Source organism: Anopheles ziemanni, chromosome 3 (genome assembly GCF_943734765.1).
Source record: "Anopheles ziemanni chromosome 3, idAnoZiCoDA_A2_x.2, whole genome shotgun sequence".
In the NCBI taxonomy this organism is placed as follows: Eukaryota; Metazoa; Arthropoda; class Insecta; order Diptera; family Culicidae; genus Anopheles; species Anopheles ziemanni.
The window spans coordinates 35,360,839-35,388,067 of NC_080706.1; the positions used below are offsets into that span (position 1 = coordinate 35,360,839).

At 45.7% G+C, this 27,229-nt stretch overlaps 1 protein-coding gene across 1 annotated transcript; it reads left to right on the plus strand.

Annotated features, from left to right (window-relative positions):
• The first annotated feature begins 1,571 nt into the window (after positions 1 to 1,571).
• Positions 1,572 to 25,466, plus strand: LOC131290022 (uncharacterized). The gene is made up of 9 exons (XM_058319400.1): positions 1,572 to 1,741; positions 8,660 to 9,128; positions 21,230 to 21,441; positions 21,527 to 21,710; positions 21,785 to 22,103; positions 22,192 to 22,679; positions 23,317 to 23,714; positions 24,455 to 25,152; positions 25,192 to 25,466. Exons 1-9 carry the CDS (start codon positions 1,572 to 1,574, stop codon positions 25,464 to 25,466), a joined length of 3,213 nt encoding a protein of 1,070 aa, XP_058175383.1.
• Positions 25,467 to 27,229: the final 1,763 nt, after the last annotated feature.

Sequence of the window (27,229 nt, forward strand, 5' to 3'; positions counted from 1 at the left end):
TTTCATTTAAATTTTGATTGCCTAGACTATACGCTACAAAGTAAACAACAAGTTAATGAAAAAGGTCTTGAATTATGAGACGTAAACATAATTTTATATGTTCAATTTGTTTTCAATGCAACAGGAAGGGTAATAAAATGAGAGATCAAAGAAATTTCTCGAGTATTAGTTTGAAAGTATGTTAGTTTTAAACAAGCGAGAACCAAAATTGGCTTTGGAAATCATGTTTGTGATTTGTTTTGGAAATGCCATTTCCTCGGACACACGTTAAGTAATATAAAAAATTTAATATTTGGCAAGTTTTTTCCTTAGTTTGAAAAATCGAGCGTATAGTGTCCAAAAAACCGAGTGTAGTACATGTAAATTAAAACACTTTCATGACATTCGTTAAAATTACGTTCTTGACTTCCTGCTCTTACTCTTGCAATGAGCGAAACACTTCAGTGGGTCTCCTTTTTACTTCCGACACATTTTCATGGTCAGCATGGCGCCATTTCTTCAGGTCGAAGGCATACAATTTTCCATTTTCTCGAAAACCCCACTTGGAGGATGCCCGCGGACCAAAACAAAATGAGGGGCAGGCGCAGACACGTGCGGTACAATTACTCCAAGCAGCAGGTCCGCGTTCCGTGCCGTGTGTGTACTAATCTGGCTGTTTCTGCTTTTCCCCCATTTCCATCAATTGCAGTAAAGGCCAGCGTCGTCAGCATTATCATCACCGCCAGCATCACGCCACCGACAGAAGCAACAGAGTTTGCGTCATTGAACTTGAAAAAGTCGAACAACGATCGATCGGAAATTATGTGTGTACGCTTCGGTGGTGCGCCAGCCCGCTCGCCGACGGACAGTTGAGCGTGCACCAGCAGCGTCTCCGGCGAGAAAGTGGGAAGAAGCCGGTGGCGGGAAACAACCCAAGGCCTCCCTCATTAGGCCGTCGGAGTACGCAATCACGGTTCTGTGCGGTGCGCGTACGACGACATCCGTTCGTTCCGTTACACTTAAGCATCGACGCCAGCCAATGGTGGCCGTTTGGGAAAGACAAGTGGACCACAGTGTAGCACTCTCCGGTCGCGGCCACATCCTCTGGGACGTCGAGCATAGTTAGGCATGTTCGACCGATAGTGCGCGGCTTCATAGCGATCAACCATCGATTAGCGATCGTAGCGAGCGAATCTCAGCTCCGGGATCGATTCGGGCCACCAAATAGGTCAAGTGTACCCACTGTGTTCCTTGGACGACCCCGTTCACGGTCTCCCTGATGGGTTTTCGTCCGATAAAAGGGTGCCAGCAATCAAAAAGTACAATAGAATTGTGAAAGTGGCACGACTGTGCCGGCCTGAGAGGTTAGTTCGTTCTGCGAAAGTGCAATTGTTTTCGTGTTATGTGTTTTTTGACGTTTATGACGCGATAAGTGTGCCAGCGAGATCAAGTGTGCAGCGGCTATCGATCACCCGGAGAGATCTTCCGAGCCATGTCTTCGCGAATTGAGAAGCTGCGTCGATGTGCAGCGTATGTTTGTGTCGTTTAAACGTGTTGTATGGGAAGAGCAACCCCACGGCGCATGACAAGCAATGGTCACGTACAATATGGACGGTTCGCAGAGAATGAGCCGCCCTCGGCGCGGTTCTAGTGTTTCATCGGGCTTCCGACTCGTGGACGCGGATCAGCTGGACGCGAGGTCCAGCATAAGCCGAAACAGTATCTATAAGCTGAGGATCGATTCCATGTTCGACGACACAAGGTGAGTAATTGTAAATTGATCAATCAGTAATGTGGTCGTGTTTGATGTGTAAATTGATAAATTCAAATTAGTTAAAAATATATACAAATGTATGAAAAAGGTACGGGAAACGAAGTGTAATCGCTAGCGTAATCTAAATTTATCAAACATAATGTTGGCTTTCATACCCTGGCATCTTGTTAAAACCTTAACAAATGAATCAATAGCTCAACCATAAATACTAAATAATAGCCGTAGCTTCAAAAAATGCTGCTACTTTTACCGAATTGCAAAATTTCGGCCCAAATATTGACGATACGCGAGAGATCAGCGTAATTCGCGATTACACTAGCGATTACATTTCTTTTAGTATGCCCTTAACATGGTAGTATATCCACTAATTACAATGTAATATGAAATTTTCCCTTTAAACAAAGTGATACTATGACTTTCCATATGAAACGGGATGTGCGGAGGAAACCACATTTTGTTTAAATAAACCGTGCAGTGTTTTTATATTTTCAAGAGAAGTAATGACATTTGAAACCATTTTAAAATAATTCGGAAAGACTTAGGATTTGTACTTTAGTAAAGTCTACCTGTAGTTTTCCTTTTCATTGCATGACTAGATAGCAAACACTACTTGAATGTTGTAGATGGTCACTTTTTTAATAATAATGATAAGTTATTTGTAATATTTTATGTAAACTTTGAAATAAAGACAACAGTGCAATATTTAAAATATTACAATCTAAAAGCAAGAAATCTGGCATCAAGATGTTCTCGATGGTTCATTTCAAGGTAGATAATGATTTATTGTGCAGTTTCAAAAAGTTTTTCTTCAAGATATTTCATTAATATTTTAAAACTAATACGTATGATGCATATTGGATTCGTAGACTTATCAAATGCGCCCATCACTAACTACGGTTTGCTAATTGTTGACGGTTGAAATGGTTAGATACGTCAAAGACAACCTTAACATAAACGACATTCATTTACGTTTAGGATATGGAATCAATAAAAGCCTTATACCCTGTTCAAGCTGATGGCATTTTGGGCTTCTCCCAATTCCGCCGTCAATCGTCGCACAGCAGCTTCGAGTTCACGAACGGTATTTACGAATCGTTTCTCCAGCAACTCTTTCTCCTCGACCACCCGGCGGTACTTCTCCCCTAGTGCCTCGTAGGAACGTCTTAGCTGAGCCATTTCGGTCCGGTCTGCATTGCCGTCCCGAGCACGCAACTTGTCCGGACTTGGTAAAAGCTCTGCCGATACTTCCCCGTGACTTGAATCCTGCCGATCCACGGTAACGGATACGATTTCGTATCTCGTTCCACGTACATCTGGGTGGTCAGCTTCGTAGCAGCAGAGGCCTCCTTCAAATGTACTGGTGGGACATGAGTATTCCGCTCCGTACACCTCGATGGACCCGATCCAGATCGCTTGCCTCGCTTCCCTCACCCAGGGGCAACTCCAAAAGTTCTCCACCAAACGTACCCGCTGCAGGGCGGGCATGAAGCTCGGAAAGAAGGCGACTTCCCGCAGGCGGTTGTGGTTGATCCAGAAGTTTTTGACACGCGCCAGCCGCAGCGTAGACGAAGTGTCAATCCGCACGAGGTGATTCGAAGAGAGGTCAAGCGCAAGCAAATTCTCCATCGATCGGAACCAGTTGAGGTTGACCGATTCCAGCTTATTGTTCGAGAGGTCCAGGATCGACAGCGCCGTAAGGAGACTAATGGCAGGTGGCAGAGTATTCAGCGGATTGCCATTAATGATGAGCGTGTTTAGGTTACGGTTTTCCACCGGAACTACTGCGAACTCTCGTAGTTCCGTGTTATCGATCCTCAGGGAGTGTAACGACTCCGAACGAAACGTAACGGAGGGGATTAGACCTCCTTTTAGGGTGAGAAAGGCCGCATTGGGTAGGGCATCGAAAAGTTGGCTGGTGAAGGAAAGGATTTCGCAGGATTGCATGATCACCTGTGACGTGTTGGGGAAGATGATCTCCGAATATTCGGAAGACGAATGAAGCGAAAGCCCTTCGATAAAGCACGTTGCGTTACGATTGATCTTCGTGCATACGACAGTACTTGAAGAGCACGTCGAAATGCCAATGAAGGCTGCAAGAGTTCTGCATGGAACAGGTTGATTAGTACATATATCATGACACTGATAGGTTGCGCTACTCACAAGAATGCAATCGAACGCATTGTTTCCCCTCCGATTGGATCGCTATAGATTGGAGCGAACTGTGCAATCTAAAATCCTTATCACTACTAAACTCGTGGTAAACTAGGAAAGCTGGACTAGCTCATCCAACCTACAACCATCGGTTGGATCACTACATTCAATGTCATAACATTGAATCACTCAAACACACACATTTACACTTTGTTTATGGGGTCCTGCAAGTAAACACCAACCTTCTCCATCTCCACCCCGATCACACCATCGAAGGTTTCGTTTTCGAACACTTGCAGCTTGAACCCCTTCCTCACCACAGCCTCACGCCCTGGCAGCTCGTCAAGCGCGGTCAGCATCAGCTCCGAGATCGCCACACGGGCTCGTTCCGGACTGCTGTACGAACAGCACAGACCCCCATTCCTCACACGTCCGTCGCACAAGAAATCGTTTCCGAGAACGGTGATTTTCCGCTGCCACACCGCTGCCCGCACCGCACTCACCCAGTCGCAATCCCAACGATTCTTCATAAGACGGGTGGACTTCAGGCCAGGAAACATGTCCGGAAAGCGATCGATTTGCTGAAGCCGATTCTGCCGCACATCGAACATTGCCAGATTCGGCAGGATGAGTTCACTACCCACCGTGACGCTGGTCAGATCGTTGTAGGCCACACTCAACACATTTAGTGCAGCGAGATTTTCGAGGCTGTTCAGATCGACGGTCTTCAGGGCGCAGTTCGAAACGTCGAGCAACTTCAGCCCGACCAGATATCGAATGTTGCCGGGCAGCGTTGTCATATTGCGCTCGTGTATCACCAGCGTATGCAGCTTGTCGTTTTGCACCGGCAATACGTCGAAAGTCTTAAGCCCCGTGGCACTGATCTTCAAACTCTCCAGCCGGCTCAGGCCATAGTATAGCTCCCTCAGGATGCCCTTGCGAAGCTCAAGGTTAACCGTGGCGACGTTGAACTGTCGGAACAGATTAGGGCCGATGAATGGGATCGTCGGGTAGAACAACTCCAGACTCCGATGGGCGGGGAAAGCCACACTCGCGCCGGTGTTGTTGATGGTGACGCTGGCAATAATGCACACTTCCTCATATTCGTCATCCTGCTGGTGGCTGTTGTACGCCGCAGAGAACATCTTCCGATCGGAGGCGATCGGAAGGTGGTGCACGATGCTACAGTGAAACTCGAGATCGGTGGATGCGGCCATTAATTCTTTGAAAAGTAACAAACTGAATACACTTGTTAGTACGTTATGAGAATAACAATAACATCAGTTAAGTTATTTGGACTGTAAGTCAGTTGGAAGTAAATACCTAAGAACTCGTAAAAACAACATGTTGCTGAGGCGTCTGCTAGATGGCAATGTTTGCAATGTTCTGTTGATAATGAACAGCTTTGCAGCAATGAGATGCTACAAATAATATTCTCTCGAATCACGGTTTGTGTGAGGAACTCGAAAACTCATCAATACAGAGACGTTGTCAGTTGTTTTACAAACCGACGTTAGTCACTAATGTTTGTAAACATTTCAAGCGAACTGTCTTAAATCTTTTTCTGTATCTCATTGTTTTACATATTCCTCTTTTTACAATTCCGCGTTTGTTGCAACAATTTCACACCCATTATTTGTTCAACTTAATTTGATTTGTAAAGCTCATGAGTAAACAATTTATTTTAATGCTTTACTAACTTTAAGCTTGGAAGTTATTTGATTTAATTAAATTCGTTAGGCGTTTTAAACTCAAAAATAATGCTGAACATCTATACAATTAATTTCATAAAAGAATTTAAAAACAAAGTCTACTACAAAGATCTGAAACATGTTATCCGAGAAAGTTAGAAGAATCGATACAAAAACCTACATTTTGTCTAACGCTTTGTTATAGAAAAAATAATTTTTCTGATCTGATTCCAAAATGTTATCCAACAATTTGGCACCAGCAGGCGTGATTGAAGGTTGTTGTTAGTGTAGAGAAGGAACGAATCGTTTTGTCACGATACGTCTTTTATGCAAAATTCTTTCTTACCTGACTTCCAATAGTTAATTTTACGGATTCGAAGTGCATTTGCATATAGTTTTCTGCTTTGATATTTTCATCAAATACTATGTGAATACAAGATGCATAACAATCTTTATTTGCCTTCGAAATGTATGAGATTGGTTTACTTTATCAAAGCATGATTTAGGCAAAAGGTTTTTCAAATCGGCTTGCAAATGCAAAAGTGGCACTGACCTAATTTTGCAATGCAGTACTTTCTTCACTTGCATTCATTGCATCAATTATTCATCCAACCAGCACCGAACCCACGCGCTAACTATTTAGATTAATCCAAACACCTAATCGGAAACAAGTTTTCCGCACCAACCGTGGTTCCAGCCTAACATGCCATGTAATGGGATCATCCTCTAACGGGTCCTTCGCGCCTGGCAGGCAGGGTCCAGACAAAAAGTGAAGCAATAAACACAACCTGCCAGTGACATCCCCGTTTATCGTGGGGTCCTGTCGTGGTGATTCGCATTTGGGTCACCTATTTCCATTACGCTCATGTTTCTCAACGACAACGACGACTTACGGCTTCAGGACCGCGTCTGGTCCGGCCGAGTACGTCTCCGGCTCGGATATGGGTCACTCCCGATAACCCACTCCGCACAGCGTGCTCGAATCTAGGAGAACGACATTTTTCCGCTGCAGGCGAGCTGGAGGAAAACAAGTTGCATTCGGCTGCATCCAGTGGTTAGATTCCTTTCTTTTTCCCGTTCGTACGGAAAACGCGGATAGGCGCGTTAGTTAAGTGTACACGCAACAGTACCCGGTTGTGATTAGTGTTATTTGATAGCAGCAATGAAATGATTTTCCGGGCTTAGAGTGAATGGCTGATTTTCGCACAATTTCATTTCCACTGGGAGTAGCAATTTTGGTGGAGGAATTTCGATGTTTCCTCTGATCCCTCCCTTTAAACCGGAAAACTGATCGACGGAGCTTTCAACGGGTGAGCTTTTGAGCTACAAATGATCAAGTGAACGCGAAGTGAGTCTGAAAGTATGCAATAACCGGTTTAAAAGCTCACTTCCTAAGCCCCATGTTTTTCGACCAAGGTTGCTCTACCTCTTTCCCGCACAGTTTCTCCGAAAGTCGTTTCTTCACTCGTCGCTTTGGCGGGAGGTGGGAAAAGCAAAGCCCACTATGCCGATGGATCGAAGAAAGGGGAAGGAGGCGCGGTGAAGTGGACTTCATGGCGGGCGCGGAAATTTCTTCGCACCTAGACTCACCTAGGTTGCGCGCAGCCGATTGCCCGTCGCTCAATAGTTGCTCGAACGCGGTACCGTACGGGTGTGTTTCGTCTTTGCGCTGGTGCAGATCGTCCAAAGTCGGACGGAAAATCGTGGTGTTTGGTGTTTGTGTGATGGTGTGCCGATGATCCAACGGCCAGTCGTCTAGGTGTCTTGCTGGAAAATTCGTAACATTGGGGTGTATCTGGTGACTTTGTGTCTCGTAGTTCACCAAGCTTTCGAGTGGATGAAGGATTCCGTTAAAATTTAAATATCAACCGAATCTCGTGAACGTAGCCCGGATCGTCATCCCCCTACCCTAGTGTACCCACCCACAGTCGAGTTGGTCAGCCAGCGAGCTGTACGTCTGGTTGGTGCGCATTTGATTGACCGAATTTCCCCGCCACCGAAAAAGCAACAAGCAACAAAACGAAAACACACACTCACACAACAGTTTAGACGGCGATTGCTCATAAATGTTTAAAATTTTCCGGACCTTGGACCCGCAGCGCCCGTTCGGTTGCAATCATTTATTTTATTTTTCCGGCCACTCGAGCCATCCAGCACGCGCCCAGCGTGACAGTCCTTGGGGGGCGCTGTAAGTGCGTGTCGAAGATCGTAGTACAGTGTGTGAGCGCGCGGTGAAGTTTCGGTAATCTGCAGAGTGACGATCGAAGCAATCTCAGACAAACAAAAAACCTTACACCACACGTCGTTGGCTTGGATAGGCAAGCATGAACCTGACCATCGAGTTCCAGAACAACCACATCCACGACGTACCACAGTGCCATAGTGTTTGAACGAACCGTTGAGGAGAAGTGTTAAGTGCAGCCTTCCTGTGTTCACGCACGTTGTGAGGATCGGTTTCGCTAGGAGATAACAACCAGAAGACGGACGCTATCGAACCCGATTGGCACCCTCGGCACACAGTCCGATCCAGCCTTCAGCAGCTCCCAGTCCGTTGCCGTCGCTAAAGCTAGCTTTAATGTGCAACCACCAGTGCGTGATCGATGAGCGTCATCCGAACATTTCGGTTCAATGTGGCAAACAGTTAGTGATTTTTTCGTGTACCTAATCCAACAGCTATGCTTTTACGATCATAACCATAACAGTAACGCCAACGGGTGCGATCCTAGCTGCACCGGTAGCGCCGACCACTACCACTGCAGCTGCGGCGGTGCGGCCGAGCATGTTCATACTGGGTACGGTGGTAGCGGTAGTGTTCTGTATCCCTCCCTTTCCTCTCCTCTCTCTCCCTGAACACTAAGAGTAACTAACCTCCCGATGATCCCAACCTTACCCTTTCGGGACCCCGTAGCGGTCGAGTAGTTGAGTAGCCAAGTGCTTAGTGGGATGGGCGGTGGTGTAGGAAGGATGAGGGCAGGGCTTTCAGCGGGGAACGTCAGGTGCTCCGATTCTGATCCTGTGTTTTTTTTTCTTCCTCGTCCGGTCCGGAATTTCTCGCTCGTTCCAGGTCGATCGTCAGCCAGCGGTTAGATGATCGCAGCTCGCACAACGGACGCCGCCGGTCGTCGTCGATTGGCGGGCTGAGCCGGGGCAGCCTCGCCGGTGCCATCATAAACGACCGCGACAACCTGGACATCAGCGCGGTGGCGAGCAGTTTGCGCGACTTTGGTGGGGCAGGTGGCGTCGCGGCGGGGAAAGGTGGTCCGGTGGTCGCGGGACCGGCGGCGGGGCCGACCGTAGGGACGGGTGCTGGACGGCAGGGCACCGCCGATGGCCGGCACGAGATCAGCAACAGCGTGCAGGCGCAGATCGAGCGCATGTTTACGGACGTCGCGAAGGAGCATGGCACCTCGGCCAATGTACAAAGCTTTAGCGTGCGCTGCCTGGGCTCGCTGCCGCTGAAGGAGAAGGTCACGAGCCTGGTCGGGCTGCAGGAGCCGCTGAGGCAGCTGTACTTGAGCGGCGCAGGACACGGGGTAAGTTTTCCAACATCAGTTGTCGAAACTCTTTACCGAACTACTTAAGGTTGCATCTTCATTTGCCAATCGCGAAGAGCTCATATAAATTGCTCGTGTTTGAAGTTGTGGGAAATAAAAGCTCTTTGCTTGTTCTACAAGCAACCAAAAATATCGTAATTTTAATAAGAGGTTTTGTGAGTTCAACTTACCCAAAGCAGTTTTAGCAACATTGCGTTTTATTCTGAGCTATAAAGTGGGGTGCCCATGGCGCAGCGGTAGCGCGAGGAAACACCACACCACAGGTGTGGGATCGAATCTCGAGTCTGGCACCCTCCGGTATTACGAACGGCTGACCACCGATCTATAATATACCGTCTTTCGGTCACACAAACTCTCTTCGGAGAGAGGCCTTGTCCCACTAGGGGATGTCGTGCCACATAAAAAAAAAAAAAATAAAACATCAGTTCTAAAAATCTTTGTTTCTTTAGAACACGATGAAGAAAAACGGGACAAGATATGATTTTAAAATAATATTTTTATTTTGCCTATGTTTTGCTTATTTATATTGTCCATAGTGTAAGTAATCATAATAAAATGACTAAAGTAACTGTGAACGATACGCCCTACCGAGTATTAAGAACGCTCTTTTACTTGTTTGAAACGTTTTAAAAAACGCGGTACTTTATTGGTGTATGATCACTTAGTAGAAAAGACCGCTTTCGTTGGCGCGCTTACTTTTATACTCTTCTGTATCGCGATGGCCGTTTCGCGATGGCCGGTTTATTTTCAAAATGCCGTTTCAAGGTTCTTAGTATTTTTAAAAAATAAAAAAAAATAGTGGATTGAAAAGAAACATTTAAAACCCCAAACTCATGTTTAGACACATCGTAATAGAACTCAATTTAATTAAAATTTTAGTGCTAGGAGAATAAGTGAATTGAAAATGCTTGACACGATGGTATACAATTTAAAATGATAAACAAATTAGACGTTTTTTCATTTAATACCCCCGTCAGTGAATCTGCTTCAATTAAATACTCTCATTAAGTACTTTAACTTTAAAAATCTGAAATCTTTGTTTAACACGTTGGCTGTCATGGCTATCATTTTTGATAGCCAGCTGTCACTAGTTCTGAAAAGTTTTTGTCGCATACATAAATCAAAATGCAACATAAAAATTTTGGTAAAATTCAATACCCATTCTTTAGGAAGCTAAGACTTTGCTTATAGCATTCAAAAACCGTCGGTTTAATAAATTGTATAAACAAATTTAATTAAAAACTATTGTACTAAAAAGGTGTGATAAAAACGCTTGGTAGTCAACGTGTTAACCAAATGAAAGACTCGTTTATTAAGCAACAAACAAACTCATAATACAACAGCTAAACTGTTTACATCCAGATGCAGAGCGATCTTCGATGGATCCTTTTCCGTATTGTTGATCTGCAGTGTTGATTCCCGACATGAAAATATGTTTTTCTGCGCTTGGTTTTGGCAACATCAAACGACGAGCATTATATATACAGTTTTGCAATAACATCGATTACCTAACTGGTCAAACGGACCGTTTAACAAACTTCAACACCCTACGCCTGGGCCCATCCGTCGTAATCCGGCAAAGCCAAACTTCCGGAAGAAAGCCGAAACCCGCTTGAAAATTTCCCTTTGTTCGATTTTATCACCCAACGCCCCAGCCGGCAGCCGGGTCGAAGCAAAGCAACTACTCCAAACGAGCGCATTTCCATTTGCATTCGAAAACACCGAGTGGCGCTTTAAATAATCTCGCTCTCATCGGACAGCACAACAATAACGCATCAGGCAACGTGCACAACGCATTGATTGATCAAGCAATTTCATTTTTGTTTTCCTTCGCAACAATTCGGCCAATCAATCGTACACCGTCGAACAATGTTTACCCACTGCGCATCGGGGAAATGGCGCTCAAACACACAGCATTTCTCCCATCTTTCAAACGCGATCAGTGACGACGTCGGAGATGAAATAAAAGTCACTTGCGATCAAGTCGAAAGCTGAGCACAATGAGCATAATTATTTTAAACCTCCACTAAACCGGCGAGCCTCTTTGCGTGGATCTGTTTACGCTCGTCAGACAGGATTACTACTTTCGACGTAATGAAGATGGTTGATCGTAAAAGCAAGATCATCCCGTGCTTGTTTACATTAAGCTTCATGCAACTTCCTAATCTCTTTTATAAGTGATTTTATTTTGGTTTTAAAACTATTCTTTTTTCTATAATAAGAAACGACGATGATGGAAGTTTTAAACGTCCTTTGAATAATAATTTAACTACCTGTTAGATCATCTCTCAGGTCTAAATTGCAATTTGAATTTAAAATAACGCAAGGAAATGTGCAATAGGAACGAGAAAGAAATAGAAGTTTAAATGTAAGTGCTTCTTATGGTCCTTCTAACGATTCAAATTGTATCATCGTTTATAAATTTAATAGCTCAAACATTGATCTGAATGTTTGATTTCGGGTTTGATTTACAACGACAATGTTCGTGCTCTGATTGAGATATCTTTTCATGGCTCCCATTCTCTGCGCCAGATATTAGGGCAGATACACTCCCGATGTATCTTGTATGCGTCATGCTGATCATGCTGACGCTGGTTTGGTGATTGAAACATCGTATGAACCATATATCTTGCCATAACAATCCACCACCATCTGACGGTGTTGGCATACGCAAGACGCTCCCTAACGATGGCGGAGTCGGTGCAGATTGATAGTTCCGTTCGCTGGTTTTATATTTATGCCGCTCATTCCGAGGCTTGACCCCAAAGCTGGTCGAAAAACAGTGCCAAACCCCGGCCGCTTCTTCTCTGGAGGCAGGGTGGCGAGGTGCGCGTGGTTGAAATCCATCTCCCGTAACGGCGATTTCTTTCACCCGTGAGGTGGAAACGTCCTGCATCGCTTGGGTGCAACGGGCAGAGGGATCCAGTGGTCCCGGGCTGGTTGGGCCGAACTTTTGCCGGGCAATTAGCAGGCCATTGGGCTCTGGCGGGAAAACGCCCATTGGCTTAGGGTGCAATCGTTTGTTGGCGAGGGAGAAAAAAAGGAATTACTGCTTGCGACCTACTGAGGCGATGAGTTGGATGCTTCCCGAATGTTTTACGAGTTGCAATGGACGTAAATGGGATGTTTTCAAAAGGTTTACCATTTAAGCCGCCATTCCTTGCCTTTGACAATCTGAACATTAGCAGCCAAGAAGCTTTTCTTAGCACAAGCGATGCATGTGACGAAGATTGATGATTATTGAAACGTTGAACTGTAAATTGACTTCTTGCTACCTAATGAGGTGGCAAAGTTTATGGACCATTGCAATATTTATGCCTCATCCTCACCCATTTCTTCAGCAAAGAAATGTTTTATTGTGGTTGATACCTCAATACGGTTGAGCAAGGATCTCTCAAAGTAGGTATTTTTTTGTGTGCTGACCTTTTTACCAGTGTTGACATACATTTTGATAACTTTAAGCATTATTTCTTTTAATTTTAGATACCGTTTGATTATTATCATGAACCTTATTAGATAATTACGAACCAAATAAGAACCAAGCTGATCTTTATTAGCTATTTCTTCCGATCTGAGAATCGCTTTAAGTTATTCCTCAGCGAGATTTTAAATGTACCGACCAACCTTTGCACAATGCAATTCCGCAGTCTTTGACGAGCGGTTGATGATAAACTTTCCCGAGCTCATTAAAACTTCCCAATCCAACTGGCTCAAGTGAGTCTGAGTCATGGCTGTGGTCGTGAGAAAAAAATATACCTCAACAAGTCGTAAACAATCACGGAGCAACGATGAAAACGGCCGCGTGAATATGTTTTAAGGATTTAAATATGCGGTGGTCGATAATTTTACTTTTCGCATATTCATACGAGCACTTAGAAGCGACTCGCCTTGCACACGAGCACACGGAGCACAAATAAAAAACCAAATATAAAAAACGACCCCATGAAATGCGGTACTCACGCATCAACCGCGTCACACCTCCACGATTCACGATTCACATATCGGGCGTCCGCATGTGGAAATTGGTGGAAAGTGAAATGCGTTCCATCACACCCACCCCATTTCGGTGCTGGGTGCCACCCTTGTCGCCGCCATTTCGGGCGCGGTAGGAAGGATAATCACGGTATCGGTCCGGGTATCGTTGGGAGTAGGGCCGGGCATTAAGCTGGGCACGTGAAATTTGCGGCAGCGAATAGAAATCTCATAACCCGGCTAATTATGATCCACGGATGGGTTACTGCCGCCCGGTCGGGGCTCGTACCGTACCCAGGGAGGGAAGACACCCTTGGGACGGGCAACAACAAAAAGACAAAAAAAAATGGAAAATTTAGTTACCGGCAATGCTTAACGAACTGTGAAACGTGCATAAATCATCACGCTCGGCATCCCCGCCAGCGTAACGCGCGTTACAGGTTGACGCAAACGGAGCGCACCTCGGGAGGTTCGGCTCGGTCAATATGAGGAAGGTGTTGGCGTCGCCGTGGAATGTGGCACAAGTCGCGATACCACACGCCCCTCCCCCTGCTGGAATTATTATGTGAAATTTTGCACCGTCTCAGCAAACAACAGGGTCCTATAGTGGGCTTGAGCGCGTCCTTGAAGAATCGTGCGGAAATGTTTCAAACTGTTCCTCGCCCATATTGTCGCTTTCCTTATTTGCCTGACCAACTTCGGTGCAAAAAATGTGTTTTCGTAATGTAGGGCAGCGTGGCTTTTGCTTCGCTGGTAAACTTATTGCAACGAAAAAAAAAATGTGTGCCTAAAATTGCTAGTTCAAAGGCGTGATTTAACAAAAACAAGGGAAAGTACAACGTCAAAAAAGAGAGAAAAAAACAACGTTTAACGAACTTGCGTTGGACGAAACGGAACTAAACCAAATGTGGGCAAAATCCTGATATACGGAATGGAATTTTCTTTATTGGAAATTTAAGCAAACAAAACTGCAAGGAGTTGTATCAAATGCCGAATCTAGAATTATTTAGCAACAAAAGATTTTATGTAAAGATCTCGATTCGTTTTATGTACATGGCCTGATAGTTGCTGACTTTCTTTTGTAGGGTCAAATCTATTACGCATTATAATAATTATCAGCTTCATAAAGTATTAGGATTTTAATCGCTTAGATTCTCGTTCCATCTGACAATCTTACAAAACAAGCTCTCATACTAAACTTTGCGCTATTTTTTTCGGCTAGATGTAATGTGCCTAGACGTTTCTTGTTTATAACTGATAGCAATCTCTGGGTTAAAAATGAAATTCCAAAGTCATACAGAGGTGAAGAAAATATATTCTACTGATATTAAAAAAAAAATTAAAAAAATTGACAAAATTTCAAAGATTTTTCATGCAGGAACGAAAAACGTTAGCAATTTCTTTTGATAGCATCATCATTTTATATGTTTAATTTAATTTAATTTTAGTTTGACAGCCTCATCGTTCAAATTGAACCCGTCTTGGCCGAAATAGCGAACCAACTAGGTTTAAAGGTTGGTTCGTACTTCCAACCATATCGCTGAGTGAGCTTGCTTGGTGTTGTAACACACTTCGTGTCAACTAAACTCAACTAATGTGGAGTTTTTACTAATCTGTCAATTATGGAGAAAGAATAAAATATCATTAGGAGTCTGGTTCCGGCTCCGGACCTTGCTGCGGGATCTGAGGCAACAAAGGTCGTAACGACAGGTAGAAGGAAAAATGACTGAATCATCAAAATGACCCAAATAAACCATGCCCAAAGAACTTTGGAGAAGTTGAAACGATTAAATATCATCAACACACCGAACAGTGCTCACCCTCCCAATGTCTCTAAATTGCTACTAATTGGAAAAAAATCGAAGGTTTTAAATGTAGAATGTATTCCAACAATTTAGAGGCTCAAACGAACAGACCTGAAAAACAAGCCAATAATCATTATATTTGTCGGATATGGCTAAAATTGCAGGCAGTCATCGTAATGCTTGGATTTTTTTAAGTGATAAACTGATGTTGCGAAACATTCAAATTTATTTCATTCTTGTTCAGTTGTTTTTTTTTCTATCGCTGATGATTATCGAAAAGTGATAACCCTGCATAGTTGCACCGTTAAAACCCTGCTTCATCGAGGATCAGCCCAGGCAAACAGAAAATAAATTAGATCAAGTACTTCAAAAGCTCCATCCAGTCCGTCCAGCAAATTCTCCCAGATGACATCGAAGGATCTGGGTCACGCGTCCATTTCCTCACCAGCCTTTCACCCCGTGTTTGTACATTTGTTGTGCGAAAAGTGGGCCGTCTGAGAGATGAGCTCCCCCAACGGATCCCAGCCGAGTGCAAACATGCATCAAGATCGCACGGACGGGATGCAGTTTCCGTCCGGGCGACGTTCCATTCCGCATTTGTCGGACCAGTTTGCGATAGTAGCCCAAAGACAGTGCCCCGCTCGATCCGGCCAATAGCGTCTTAGATAAAACTGGTTCAGTTTGACACACTTAAATTGAACAATTTTTGCAATTACTTTTCCTTCGCTCGCACTCACTCGTGGTCGCCAATATGTGTAACGATTGCAACTGCATTGCAATGGATTCGTGGAAAACGGTTCGAATAGAAACAAGAGGAAGGAAACGGAAGGAAATATAAACAGTGAGACTCAAACAAAAAAACCCACTCGGACCGGACTAGTCTCCGGGATAGACGAGTCGTCCGGGTTGAGGTTGCGTCCGTGCAAGAAAGTAAGCGAACCCCGGTTCGACCCAAATGTTTGCCTGCCGGTTCGAAGACTGCGCCGTGGAAACTCACCGGGCGGGTGGGAAAAACGGCCGACAAATAAAACACAAAAACCACAAGCGATGCTGGAACAGGGCCTCGATCTGCACACAAAAACTGCAGGCCATGCTTCGGGCGAGGAAAAATCAAGATCGAATCGATGCAAAACCAGTTCCGTTCGATGGTCCATTAGCGCTTGGATAGCAAAAGGCCCCCGTTCCCCTAACGGATCGGGCCAGTCCAGTTCCCGATTTCCCAAACAAGGAGAACTATCCACCCCCTCCCTCTCTCTCGTTGCATCCTCACCCTCCGCCAAGCAGTGGCAGAGGGAGGGTAAGATTTTTATTTCCCCCTGCACTTGCTCCAATTATTGGTATTTGGAGTAGTAATCACAATAATAGCTTCGCCGATCGGCTGTTTACGACTTGATTGAACCTCGGGGGGGGGGGGTTGTTTATATGTACTGTTGTTTTGCAAATTTGTAAAACTAATCCAAACTGCGAATTAAATAATTGCATGTACCGGTTCGAGCGGACGGGAGCTGGACGCTCGTAGACCGAAAGCAAAGCAAACATATCGGCGTGTTGAAGTGAATTCGTCCGATTTGGTGTACTTTTCGCTAAACAGTTACATGCGTTTTGCCTGTTTTTTTTCTACCGACCATCTGGTTATGCCATGTGTTTGTCGCGATTAGTAGAAACGTTTATCGCACCCGACTATCTTACGGTTGATAAGCTGGGCTGTTGCGAAAACCTAAAAACTGTGCGATATCGATCAACTGCTGTCAGTGCGAGCCGAGGTCCGAAGTGAAAGACACACCGCTGGTGTCCCCACTTTTCCCGGGGGGCGGCTCGTTTCTCCGTAGACGTGGACGTGTTTCGTTCGGTTGTTGATTTTTTGGTCGCTGATTAAATGGCCCAAACCCGTAGGGTGGTTTTGATTTGAAATCCAAAATTTCACCCAAATACGCATCGAAGCGCCACTCAGCCTCGCGATGGCGTGAACGAAGCATTTTGGGGTTGGTTTTTCCACCTCCACCGGGGGGAGGCCAGGGGGGTCGGAGAAAGACGTTACACACTTCAGGCGTGTTCGTTCCACCCTTTCCTATCCACGGCACGCAATCCGCTCGGATACTCGCGATCGTGAAGTGTGTGGCGTTTGGAGATGCTGGAGTTGTTTCTTTTCAACCGACAGAGGAAATTCTCAAACGAGGAAAACATACCTCTCACCGTACGCTACCAAAAATCGGCATTCGGATGATAACATTCACGTACCTTTCCGAAACACTGCACACGCCACCGAACGGACGCAAACCTATCGACGTACGATGGCGCTTGAGGTCGGTTTCCGATTTTAGTTGGCGGGCCGAAATTTTTCCCAGTTTTTCTCGATGGCCCCATTGATGGCGCGCAGTGTTTTGTGTCAATAAACAGGAAGTGTTTCTACCTCTGTTGCCCCCATTTTCAAGCACCTTTGTGCAACTCGGTGCTAGTGCAAGTTGAGAGATGCTTTGTGTGGCAAAAATAAAACGAAACGATTTGCTTGTTCGATAACATTGAACCCGGCGCATGAAAGAGTTTCAGTTTTAATGACGCCCTGCGTATGCTCGGGCTTTCCTCGCGCTTTTCACCGAAGGTTCGAATCAACGTTTTGCCCCATTTGCATACGAGGACGTTTTGGTGGTGATCCTTCCACCCCAAGCTTCAACCCTAAGCACAACTCGGTAGCGAAACTTTCGCCCGCCGCCAGCGAACGGTTTTAATGAGTTCGTACGGTTCGACGATGATTTTAATTTGTGCATAACCTCTTCTAATGAAAGCGACTAACCTTAGCCAGTTTTTGTTTTCCACCATCCGTGCGCCAGTGTTGGACCGGGGTTGCGGTCAGCGTTTCGGTGTGGATCCATTCGAGACATGGCGTCCCCACCTTTGGAGCGCAGCGACGCTGTGCGACTCTGCTCTCGTTGGTTTCGGTTTAATTGCCGATTTTGCACAAACGTCAAACGGGTGGAAAAGTGAAATCCCGCCACCACCCGACGACCATGGGGGCTTTTCTCCGCCATCATCAATTTCCTCTTCTAAGTTTTTCCCCTCGCATCACTACTTTGAAAGGGGATCTTCTACCCACCAGCCGCTCTTGTAACGCTTTGTTCGGCACTGTTCAATTCGTCCTACTCGGTTCGGAAGAGAGGGTGAAAGTGGTATGTAATTAGCTGCCGACGCTGCACCTGATGCTCTGACTGACTGCGCAACATAATTCGTTCGGCCGGCGTTATCCCCTAATTGATAGAATTGGTTGATGACGCGGCTCGGGAATTGTCGCACGCACCGTTTTGTAGCCGAGCACGGTCGTTGTTTATGGTTGGTAACTAGTTTACGAGTCGAAAAGAAACAATAGCTAGTACCTAGTGTATGTTCTTTACATTGTTTATTGGATGCAATTAGTTAATCAACGTTAAAAAATACTAATTTTCAATATTCATCACAATCTACTAAACTAATTTCGTTTGAGTTAGGCATACTTTCAAAGACATTTTTTGGGGTTCGCGTAAAGTATGAATGATCTTAAAAATGTTTAAATTTTTTGGATTATGTTTTAATGAGGGATAAAATTAAACTAAAAAAATTGAAAAGAACTACATACTATTCAAATGTGTATTTCTTTATCTAACAAAATCAAATGCATGACATCAATTGCGGATTCATTTCGTTGTATGGTGTTGTGTGAACATGAAATTTCATTTTAGAAAAAAACTGCTCCACTTCGTACGTTTCCATCAATTACGGAAACAATTAATTAAGGGTTTTTTTTCTGAAAATTTAATTAAAAATCAATCAAATCCAAATTTTTGTAAAAAAAATATTGATATTTATGATAAATTTGTAAAAAGTTTGAACTAATCTAGTGAAAATTATGTAAGGTAGAATTTACATAATTTTCACTAGATTAGTTCAAACTCATTTCTAACTATTTGAGTTGACAGCATTGAACATGACAAGCCGTTTCAACTTTAGAATTCAATCTTTCCTCGATCTCATCAGAAACATTATTGAAAATTGTACTGCGAAAAGATATATAAAAAGGTAGCCGTTCAAAGGTGCGAAAAATGATAAAAAAGGATGTTAGTGATGGTTATAAACTCATGATCACTTCTGGTATGATACTCTAAAACACAGAACTAATAAAAACAAACGAAAGCAAATCGGAATGCATGAATAATCTACCCTGAAGTGAATTAACATTTAAATTTGCTAGGCCTAGTGAATACACTAGATCAAATATTTTTTTCTGAAATTCGATTAAAATCTGAAAACCATCAACGGATTGGAAAAGGGAGATTGAAATGTTTGTATAAGTCGTTCATGTTGGTACAAAAAGTTAAACGAGTTTTTACTGCTGCAGAAATATGCCTAAAAAGAATCATTTAATGTCTGTTTATTTGAGTTGCGGAAAAACAAAAACTTTCACAGAAACAAATGTTTTTGTTAGAGCAAGGGTTCGCTGGCTCTGATAAAAACTGGGTCAAGTATCTAACGCTTTGTGATGGGGTTACTTCAAGCACTGGTGTTTTTGAAGTAAGGTCAAGCCCTTCAACATTAGCAGACCACTGAAAAAAGCATCGTTTCTCTTTCCTTTCTGTACATTTTTCTCACCAATCTTGTCCGGTAACCCACAAAATATTTTACTGATTCGATCAGAGGAATGTGTGACTCTGTGTGGAACAAATCGTTACTTTCTTCTCGTAATCGCTTTCCGTGGCCAATTGTAGAGAAGATAAACGCCCCTCGGCCCGTTACATCGTAGCCCGACCGAACAACGAGCAGTAGTTAGGCGTTGATAATGGATGGGGCAAGCTGCCAGGGAAAGAATAACATAATTGCCAGACTTTGGTCCGTCAGTATCATGTTGTTCGGCGAGGCCACAGCTGGCCGGGGTGGAGTAGCATTATAGTGTGTGTGTGTATATTTTTTTCACCTCGAAGTTGTTAATGGAAGATGAGCAAGAAGTACAGTTATCAAGATAAGCTAGCAAACCATGAGGAGACCAGTGCAACGAACAACATGAATTATTACTCATAGAGGTATTCAAATTTCACCTCTTGCACCTGAACTACTGGTGAGCTTTTCTTTTGCTTTTCATAAGAAAAAAGATCTTTCTTTTCAGCTCAGGCCATGGGGTTCTTACTGGTTTTTCCCAACCTGTTAATTAATTGAACGATTATCAAATTATCCATTTCACAGGAAGCCTAATCAGCCTAATCATCATGACTGCGGTTTGCGCTCCCAAGGTTCAGCTTGTATTTTGTGTTCGTTCCCCTCCACTAGACGGCTCGCCAGTTCGTTGAGGCAACTTTAACCGTTTGCCAAATTTACACCTATTTGAATTTCCATAAAATTATAGCCCTTTTAAGCCCATCTTTGGTGTGGTGTGAAAAATGTATTCGTCGAGAAGCAACACTCTTCAGCCCTCGGAGCGAAACGCGCGAACCATTATCTAATGAAGTAATTCGTGGTTATCTGCAGAGAACCATTGGCTCCGGGGGCGATTGGAAACCGTGAACCGAAAGCTCGAACACTTTTCTTCCCATGGCCAAGGTTGTGCATTTTCCCTTCCCGTGGGACTTATATTCGTAAGTTTTATAATTTACTCTTTATTTGTGTCATCGGCTGGACAAATGCCGGCGCGTTGGTCGGCAGCTTTGCATTCGAGCTTACCTTGTTTTTCCCTCGGCCAGCGTCGTTAATTGAACACACGGCTAACAGCAACAGCAGCACTATTTGTGTTAAACCCGTTAATTATCAAACTGTGCCACTTAACTTACGCCGATCGATACCGAACCGTGGACCGTGCTTCGGTCCGCACGGCAAATCATCTCGGAAGAGAAATTCCAACCGATTTTTCCACCACCCTTCCCCTCCGGAGGCCCCTTTTCTTGCTTTGCCGAGCGCGGTCAAAAACGTGTCTAGTTTCGGTGCTTTCCCTTCACCCCCGTGCATCGCACGTCGGTCGGGCTCTTTCACGTTGCGGTGAAGTATACCATTTTCTCTTCATGCTACCCCAAATCCGCTGCCTTTTATCGGCGATTCGATTCGGCCGGGGGGCCGATTGCGATAAATACCCACCGAAAAATGGGCCAGTTCGGACGGGGTCAAGCAAACGAGGGGTTGATCCAGAAAGAAGAAGAAAAAAACACGTTAGCATACAAAAATAAATCACCCCTTAACATCGGGTCGGTGAAAGGGTGAAGATGCGATCACGCTGATGAAGATCAGGTCATGAAAGGGTTTTTTGAAGTCTAACCATTTGTATTTCCCCCCCATTCGCTCCCTATCCGACAGACGCAGACGGGAGGTTCGCTGGACATCAGCCCGATCGGGTTGCGGATTCGGGCGGGCAGCGGCAAAGAGCCGTCGGTAACGCCGTTCCAAAACATCGCCGTCTGGTCGGCGGTCAAGTTTGTGGTATCGGGTGCGGAGGGCGGTGCTGCCTTCCTGCCGCTCATTACCGATCCGGAAAACATCGATAAGAGCTCCCTGTTCCGTCCGCTAAGGTAAGTGCTCCGGTAAAGTCTGGTCGGGATGTCGGGGAAGCAGTAGGTAACCTAACCTGTTTTGCTACCTTCTTCCTTGGTGCAGCGCTGCGGACAAACGGCGACTCTCGTCCGGCATCCATTCGCCGCTGTTTGCGATCGTGATGCGTTCGACGCTCGTGCCACGCCAGCTCGAATGCCACGGGTTCGTCTGCCAGACGCCGGAGGATGCGATCGTGATCGCGGCGACGCTCTATCAGAGTTTGATGGCGCACATGAGTGGAGGGGACGTAAGTGATCGCGTGAAGAGGGATTCGGTTTGTTGTGTAGGCTTCTTGACTATGTTTGTCTTTTTCAATCCCAGAACCAACGACCCAAACGCCCGAAGAACCGGAACGGCGTTAGCTGCATGAGCATCGCCAGTAGCACCGTGACGACGAACACCCATCAGCAGAGTGGCTCCACGAAGCTGTCCTCGCGTCGGTCGAGTGCCAGCCAACGCAGTATGCTTCCGCCACCGCCGAGACCACCGCGCATGAAGCGTAGCGCCACCAGTTCCCTCAGCGGCGAGAGTGACACCGTACCCGGACTGCACGAGGACGAGTCCTCGACCGAGGAACGCCGCAAGAAGAACCTCAAGAACAAACGACCCCCACCGATTCCCCCGAATCCACCACGGGCAAGTGAGTACCGGGTTTTTGTGCGGAAGCTCTAGTCCTATCTCCAGGAGTTGACTAACGGAAACGGTTCTTGATTCCCACCACACCTCAGTTTCCAACCGACCGATGCTGGACGAAATCTACACCGACCGGAGCCACTCGACGGGCGATGAGCATGGGATCGCGGCCAAGGAGGGCCCCTACCCGGCGCTCACGGACAACTCGACCGGCGACATCCTGACGCGGGTAGCCATCCCGCGGTCCGGCAGCTTCCTCAACACGGCCGGCCTGACACGGTACAAATCGCGCGCCACCCGGCGCCACACGGGCAAGGTGGGCGGGGGCGGCGGGTCGCCGCTCGGGTTCAGCGAGCTGTTCAACGAGTTCCGGCTGCAGGAGAACCTGCACTCGCTCGACGAGATACTGAATGCCATAATCAACTCGGACGGGATGTCGTTCAACGATCTGAAACCGATCTACAAGGAGTTCCTGCTCAAGCTGGCCGTCACGCTGACGAAGGACGAGCTGTACCAGCGCTCGAAGAGCATCATGCGCCGGCAGAAGAAGAAAAAGCTGAAGCGAAGAAACAGTAATGTGCAGGTAAGCTGGGAACAGGTGTACGAGACACGGTACCGGGTGCGCATACGAACATGACCGCTTTCCTTCCTGGCACTGACATTAACTTCCGGGAAAGGTCCGGAGTGCGTCCAGAGACCGGTGGAAGAACTGTAAGGGGGATTTTGAGAGTACAACACATTACTATGTAGACTTGCACGGTAGAATGCACCCATGGTGGACAGCAAAACGGCAACAACATTAAAACGACCTTCGATGATCGATAAGTAGTAGTAGATACATTTTCCACTAACGTACACTAAGGAACACTCTCCGTAGGTTAACCTTCTATTACCACAAACACTGGGGACTTCTTTAAACTAAACACTTTTCTGTTGGTAGAATAAGGCACAGGACTAGGTAAGGACACGATAGGATACTAGCATCGACTGAACAGGCAGGTGTGCAACAGCGCAGCTGATGCAACAGATTAGACGTGGACTGGACCCCGCTTTGTACATGTGAGGACAAAAGTAATACTAATAAAGTGACTATCTGCAAACTAAAACCCAAGCAACTCACTGTTTCCTAACCTCTTCGGTTTCGGGTACGCTCACAGCAAGTTCAAGGCGGCCGGATGCTTGACGGTTTTCTTGCCTTCTCACCGAACGTTCACTTTCAGAACCAGCGCCGAAAGCTGCTGATCGGGGCCAAGGGGCTCCGGAAGGTGTTTCGGTTCGGTAAGTTTCGAAGCAAAAAGGGCGAACGCAGCTCGACCGGTAGCTCAGGAGCGGCTCACGGTGGAAACGGTGCAGCCGGTGCCGGAGGAAACGGGCGGGCGGGAGGCCACCATGGCAACGGAGCGGCACGGGGAGGCACTGACGGAGGACACGGAACGGCGACGGTCGCCGGTGGAGGCGGTGGTGGTGGCCGGGCACATCAGCTCGCGGACCAGCTATCACTGGATCTTAAGGCAACCGGCAAGAAGGACCGATCCCGAATTGGAACTAGTGGTTCGGAAGTTTCAGAGGCTCGACATGAGCATACGCTGACAGCCCACAACAGGAACAGCTCGAGCGGGTAAGTTAAACCAGGGTAGGATATGTAACGGCACAGTGTGATGCACAAGAGGTGCACCAAACATGTTGGATGAGTGTCATTTTGAGGGAACAAAACGTTACAAAGGCCGAGGACACTCCACACGGACAGGTTGTGTGTTCGAATTTAGAGTCTGGCACTCCCCGATATTTGGCTCGGCTGACCAGCAACCTATGATATAATATTTTTTCGGTCACAATAACTTTCAGAGAGAGGCTTAATCCCACTAAGGGATGTGCCACAAGCTCACACCTTGTTAACCAAAATGTACAAGTCCTGCAAACAAAAAAAAAACAGTTTTGTCCTGTTCTTGGAGTACATAGAAAATTTGAGTCATTAGGGGTTTCTAGTGCCGGCTAGAAAATAAACCTATGAGCGTCGGTGCTTATCACCTTAACGGCGTGGGTTTGAATCCAATCCGAGACCGGGCCCTCCTCTATACGAAAGGAGTCAGTGGATAGTATCCATCTACGCAAGGGATAATATCTAGTAAGCGCTTTACGAGCAGGCATTACCAAGACGGCCATTACGCCAGAAGAAGAAGATTTATTCGAGTACTATTCCATACAACTTCTAGAGCGTAGAATTTGAGGATACAAATTATATCCAAGAGGTGTTCAATTCATGAACTAAATGTAGATTGGTACTCTAGATTTCAACTCTTGTTTATTAGTTCTCGTTTTACCGCTAATTTTTAAATATCCCTATTTTGGCCATTGCAGCTATGTATCGTGCTCGGAGTGTAGCTACGACTCGGACGCCTGTACCTGTACCTCGGCCGACCGATGCTACTGCAGTCTGGGTGGCGACGATATCAATGCGAAGCTGCACCAAGCCAGCAACCGCAGCTCGGCACCGAGCTGCCGGAGCGAGGACAAGTGCTACTGCTCGATGGGCGAGACGCCGAACGAGGACGGTTCGACGACCTGGTGCGATACGGACAGCTGCATCAGCAACGAGAAGTGCTACTGCTCGACGCGCCACGGCCAGCTGGCAAAGTGTGGCACCGGCGGAGCGGGTCACGGACAGGGCCAGTCGAAGCAGGCAGGCAATAAGGGCTCGAAGGTGGATAAGTTGGCCCTTGACTACGAGCTGTTCACGGTTGGTGGCGCTGGACGACCAGTGAAGGCTTCGGAGGCGCTCAGCGTCAAGAAGACGGTCGAGGTGGCGGCCGAGTTTGCGGACGTAAAGCTTAGCCAGACGACGGACATCACGAACCTGAAGAGTGACCCGCAGTCGTCCAGTGCCACGTCGGGTGGATCTTCGCTGGCATCAACGACAAAAAAGTCCAGTACGGATCATCACCACCGTGGCAACGCATCCGGACGCCATCACGGCCATAACCACCATCACACGCACCATCGCGACCAGGAGAACGATCAAAAGCGCCTGAACACCGTTAGTGGCGGAGGTGGTGGCGGTGGTCACGGCGGTAGCACCAGCAGTGGTATCGGTGGAGCCAGTGGTGGTGGTGGCAGCAGCGGCAGTCTGCACTACCATCGACACCACTACAGTACTAGCACCAAGAAGAAGTCGCTACCGGCCATGCAACTGCCGGGCAGCGAATACCAGTACATCCACTCGACGCAGTCCGACCTGATAGTGCGCAGCAGCAAGCACCAGGAGCTGAAGGGTGCGGCCAAGAGGCTGACCAAATCGGAGAGCTACTACCAAGCCGGCCGCCCGGTTAGCTCCTCGCTTGGCCTGGAAGACTCGCTGGGTTATCTGCCTTAAGACTCGTGTCGATCGTCCGACGATCGGGCTTTGCTTTTGCTTTGGTTTACCATGCGAGCGACATATTTTTTCCTGAAAGTAAACGCGTACAACCTCCGGATCAGGATCAGCGATGACGAACTGGCGCGCGATTCCGTGTTTGGCTCTAGCTTGGAGGCTGTTTACTCTCAGCGAAGAAGAGCTCCGCATGTTTGCTTCTTTATTTATAAGACACACACGATTCACAACGCATTTACAAGAGTACTATGAGCATCGCTAGGGATCGTAGGAGGGGTCGTTGCTTTCGTTGTTATTTCTCCAGAATGATCCACTGTATATCTTCTACGCATTGTGCGTGAAAGTACGTGTACGGAAGCAAGGCGAGCGACATAGTTTTAAGCTACAGTAGGGATAAGGCTGGTAATTAGCGAAACAAGGGTTTTACTGCACTTCCACGCGGTGGGAAAATTTTATACGAAGTATAAAACGGTACGCTGTAAAATGGTAACGGTTGGGATAACTACAATATTGGTTTATTTTAATGCTGATAGGACTTGTAAATCTTTTCAAAGTGGCGCAGTGAGATACTTTACTATAGAGCCGGTAAGGTTCGCGCAATTGAACGAATAAGAATTACGATTGGTGGGGATAAGAGTTGCGGCGTGATATGTAGGACCGCCGTAGGAGACCGTACACGATGGACATTCTTTTTTACTGCAAATGCTCGTTGTTGGTTTTTGTTCCACTTGATCTTAATTCATTCATGATCACGACACACGATTAAAGAACAAAGTTCAGGTTTCACTAGATAAGACTTTTCTAAGATTTTCCAGATTTGGATCCCGTCTCTAGGTGAAGAAAATGCTGATGCGCTCTATTTATTGTAGGAATATTTTTTTAAAAACATATATACTTACACTTTTGTGCAATCGTGCCCAACCATATGGATGATACACATTCACATTGACAGGCGGCCTTAAATGAAATCCAGGTGCAATACACGAGAAGGTAATGTTTGTGCAATGCTCGATGCGCTTCTCTGCAACCATCGAATCGGTTCGTACAGTTAGTATTTGGGGAGGGTGAAAAAGAAAAGCTAAGTAAAATGGAACACACATAGTGCAATAATAAACATATGGAATGAATAAATAAACTGTTCTGCTGGCATTGGAGTCATCATATCACAAAAATTTCGTTGCTGAAATGTACGCTATACTTACTTGACTTACGAAAATGGTTAGAAAGGATTAACCATATGATTACTGAAAAACTTGACCGTTGTGCAAATGTTGTGTGCGATGCAGAACAATTGAATAGTATTTTCTTTCGATGAAAGACTTAGGAATTATTTTGTTTCAGTCACTAACATCCTATTTGATTAGTTTCATGGGATGTTGGAGAAAAAATATTCTAATGGTAGTATTCAAGCTACTCAACAGAAAGCTATGACTGAAATAAAAATTGAATTTTAACAATTCTATCCGGGAAGGAGTTAACACTCAATGCCAAAATGCGGTCATTATGAGCGGTATGCAATTTTCTGCTTTAATTAAAAAAAAGCGGCTGAATATTTTAAAAATCGGCCTGTCTTACAAACCTAAGCTACATTTAAAATAACAATAACAGATTTTTCTGTACGACCAGTTCCGAGTACTACCACTATATTGCTTTCAAGAGGTCATTTTGATCGCTCTTTTTAAGATTTTGATATTTTAAACATTTTTCTACAACTTTGATATTTTAAACATTTTTCAAATTTGCAAACGGCTGCTTTTTAGTATGTT

What these genes read in the sequence shown, in the direction of transcription:
- LOC131290022 (XM_058319400.1), top strand. Translation starts at nt 1,572, where the DNA reads ATGGTCACGTACAATATGGACGGTTCGCAGAGAATGAGCCGCCCTCGG. An exon ending in TCCATGTTCGACGACACAAG is followed by an intron (nt 1,742 to 8,659) that starts GTGAGTAATTGT and finishes CGCTCGTTCCAG; the next exon opens with GTCGATCGTCAGCCAGCGGT. An exon ending in GAAGAAACAGTAATGTGCAG is followed by an intron (nt 22,680 to 23,316) that starts GTAAGCTGGGAA and finishes GTTCACTTTCAG; the next exon opens with AACCAGCGCCGAAAGCTGCT.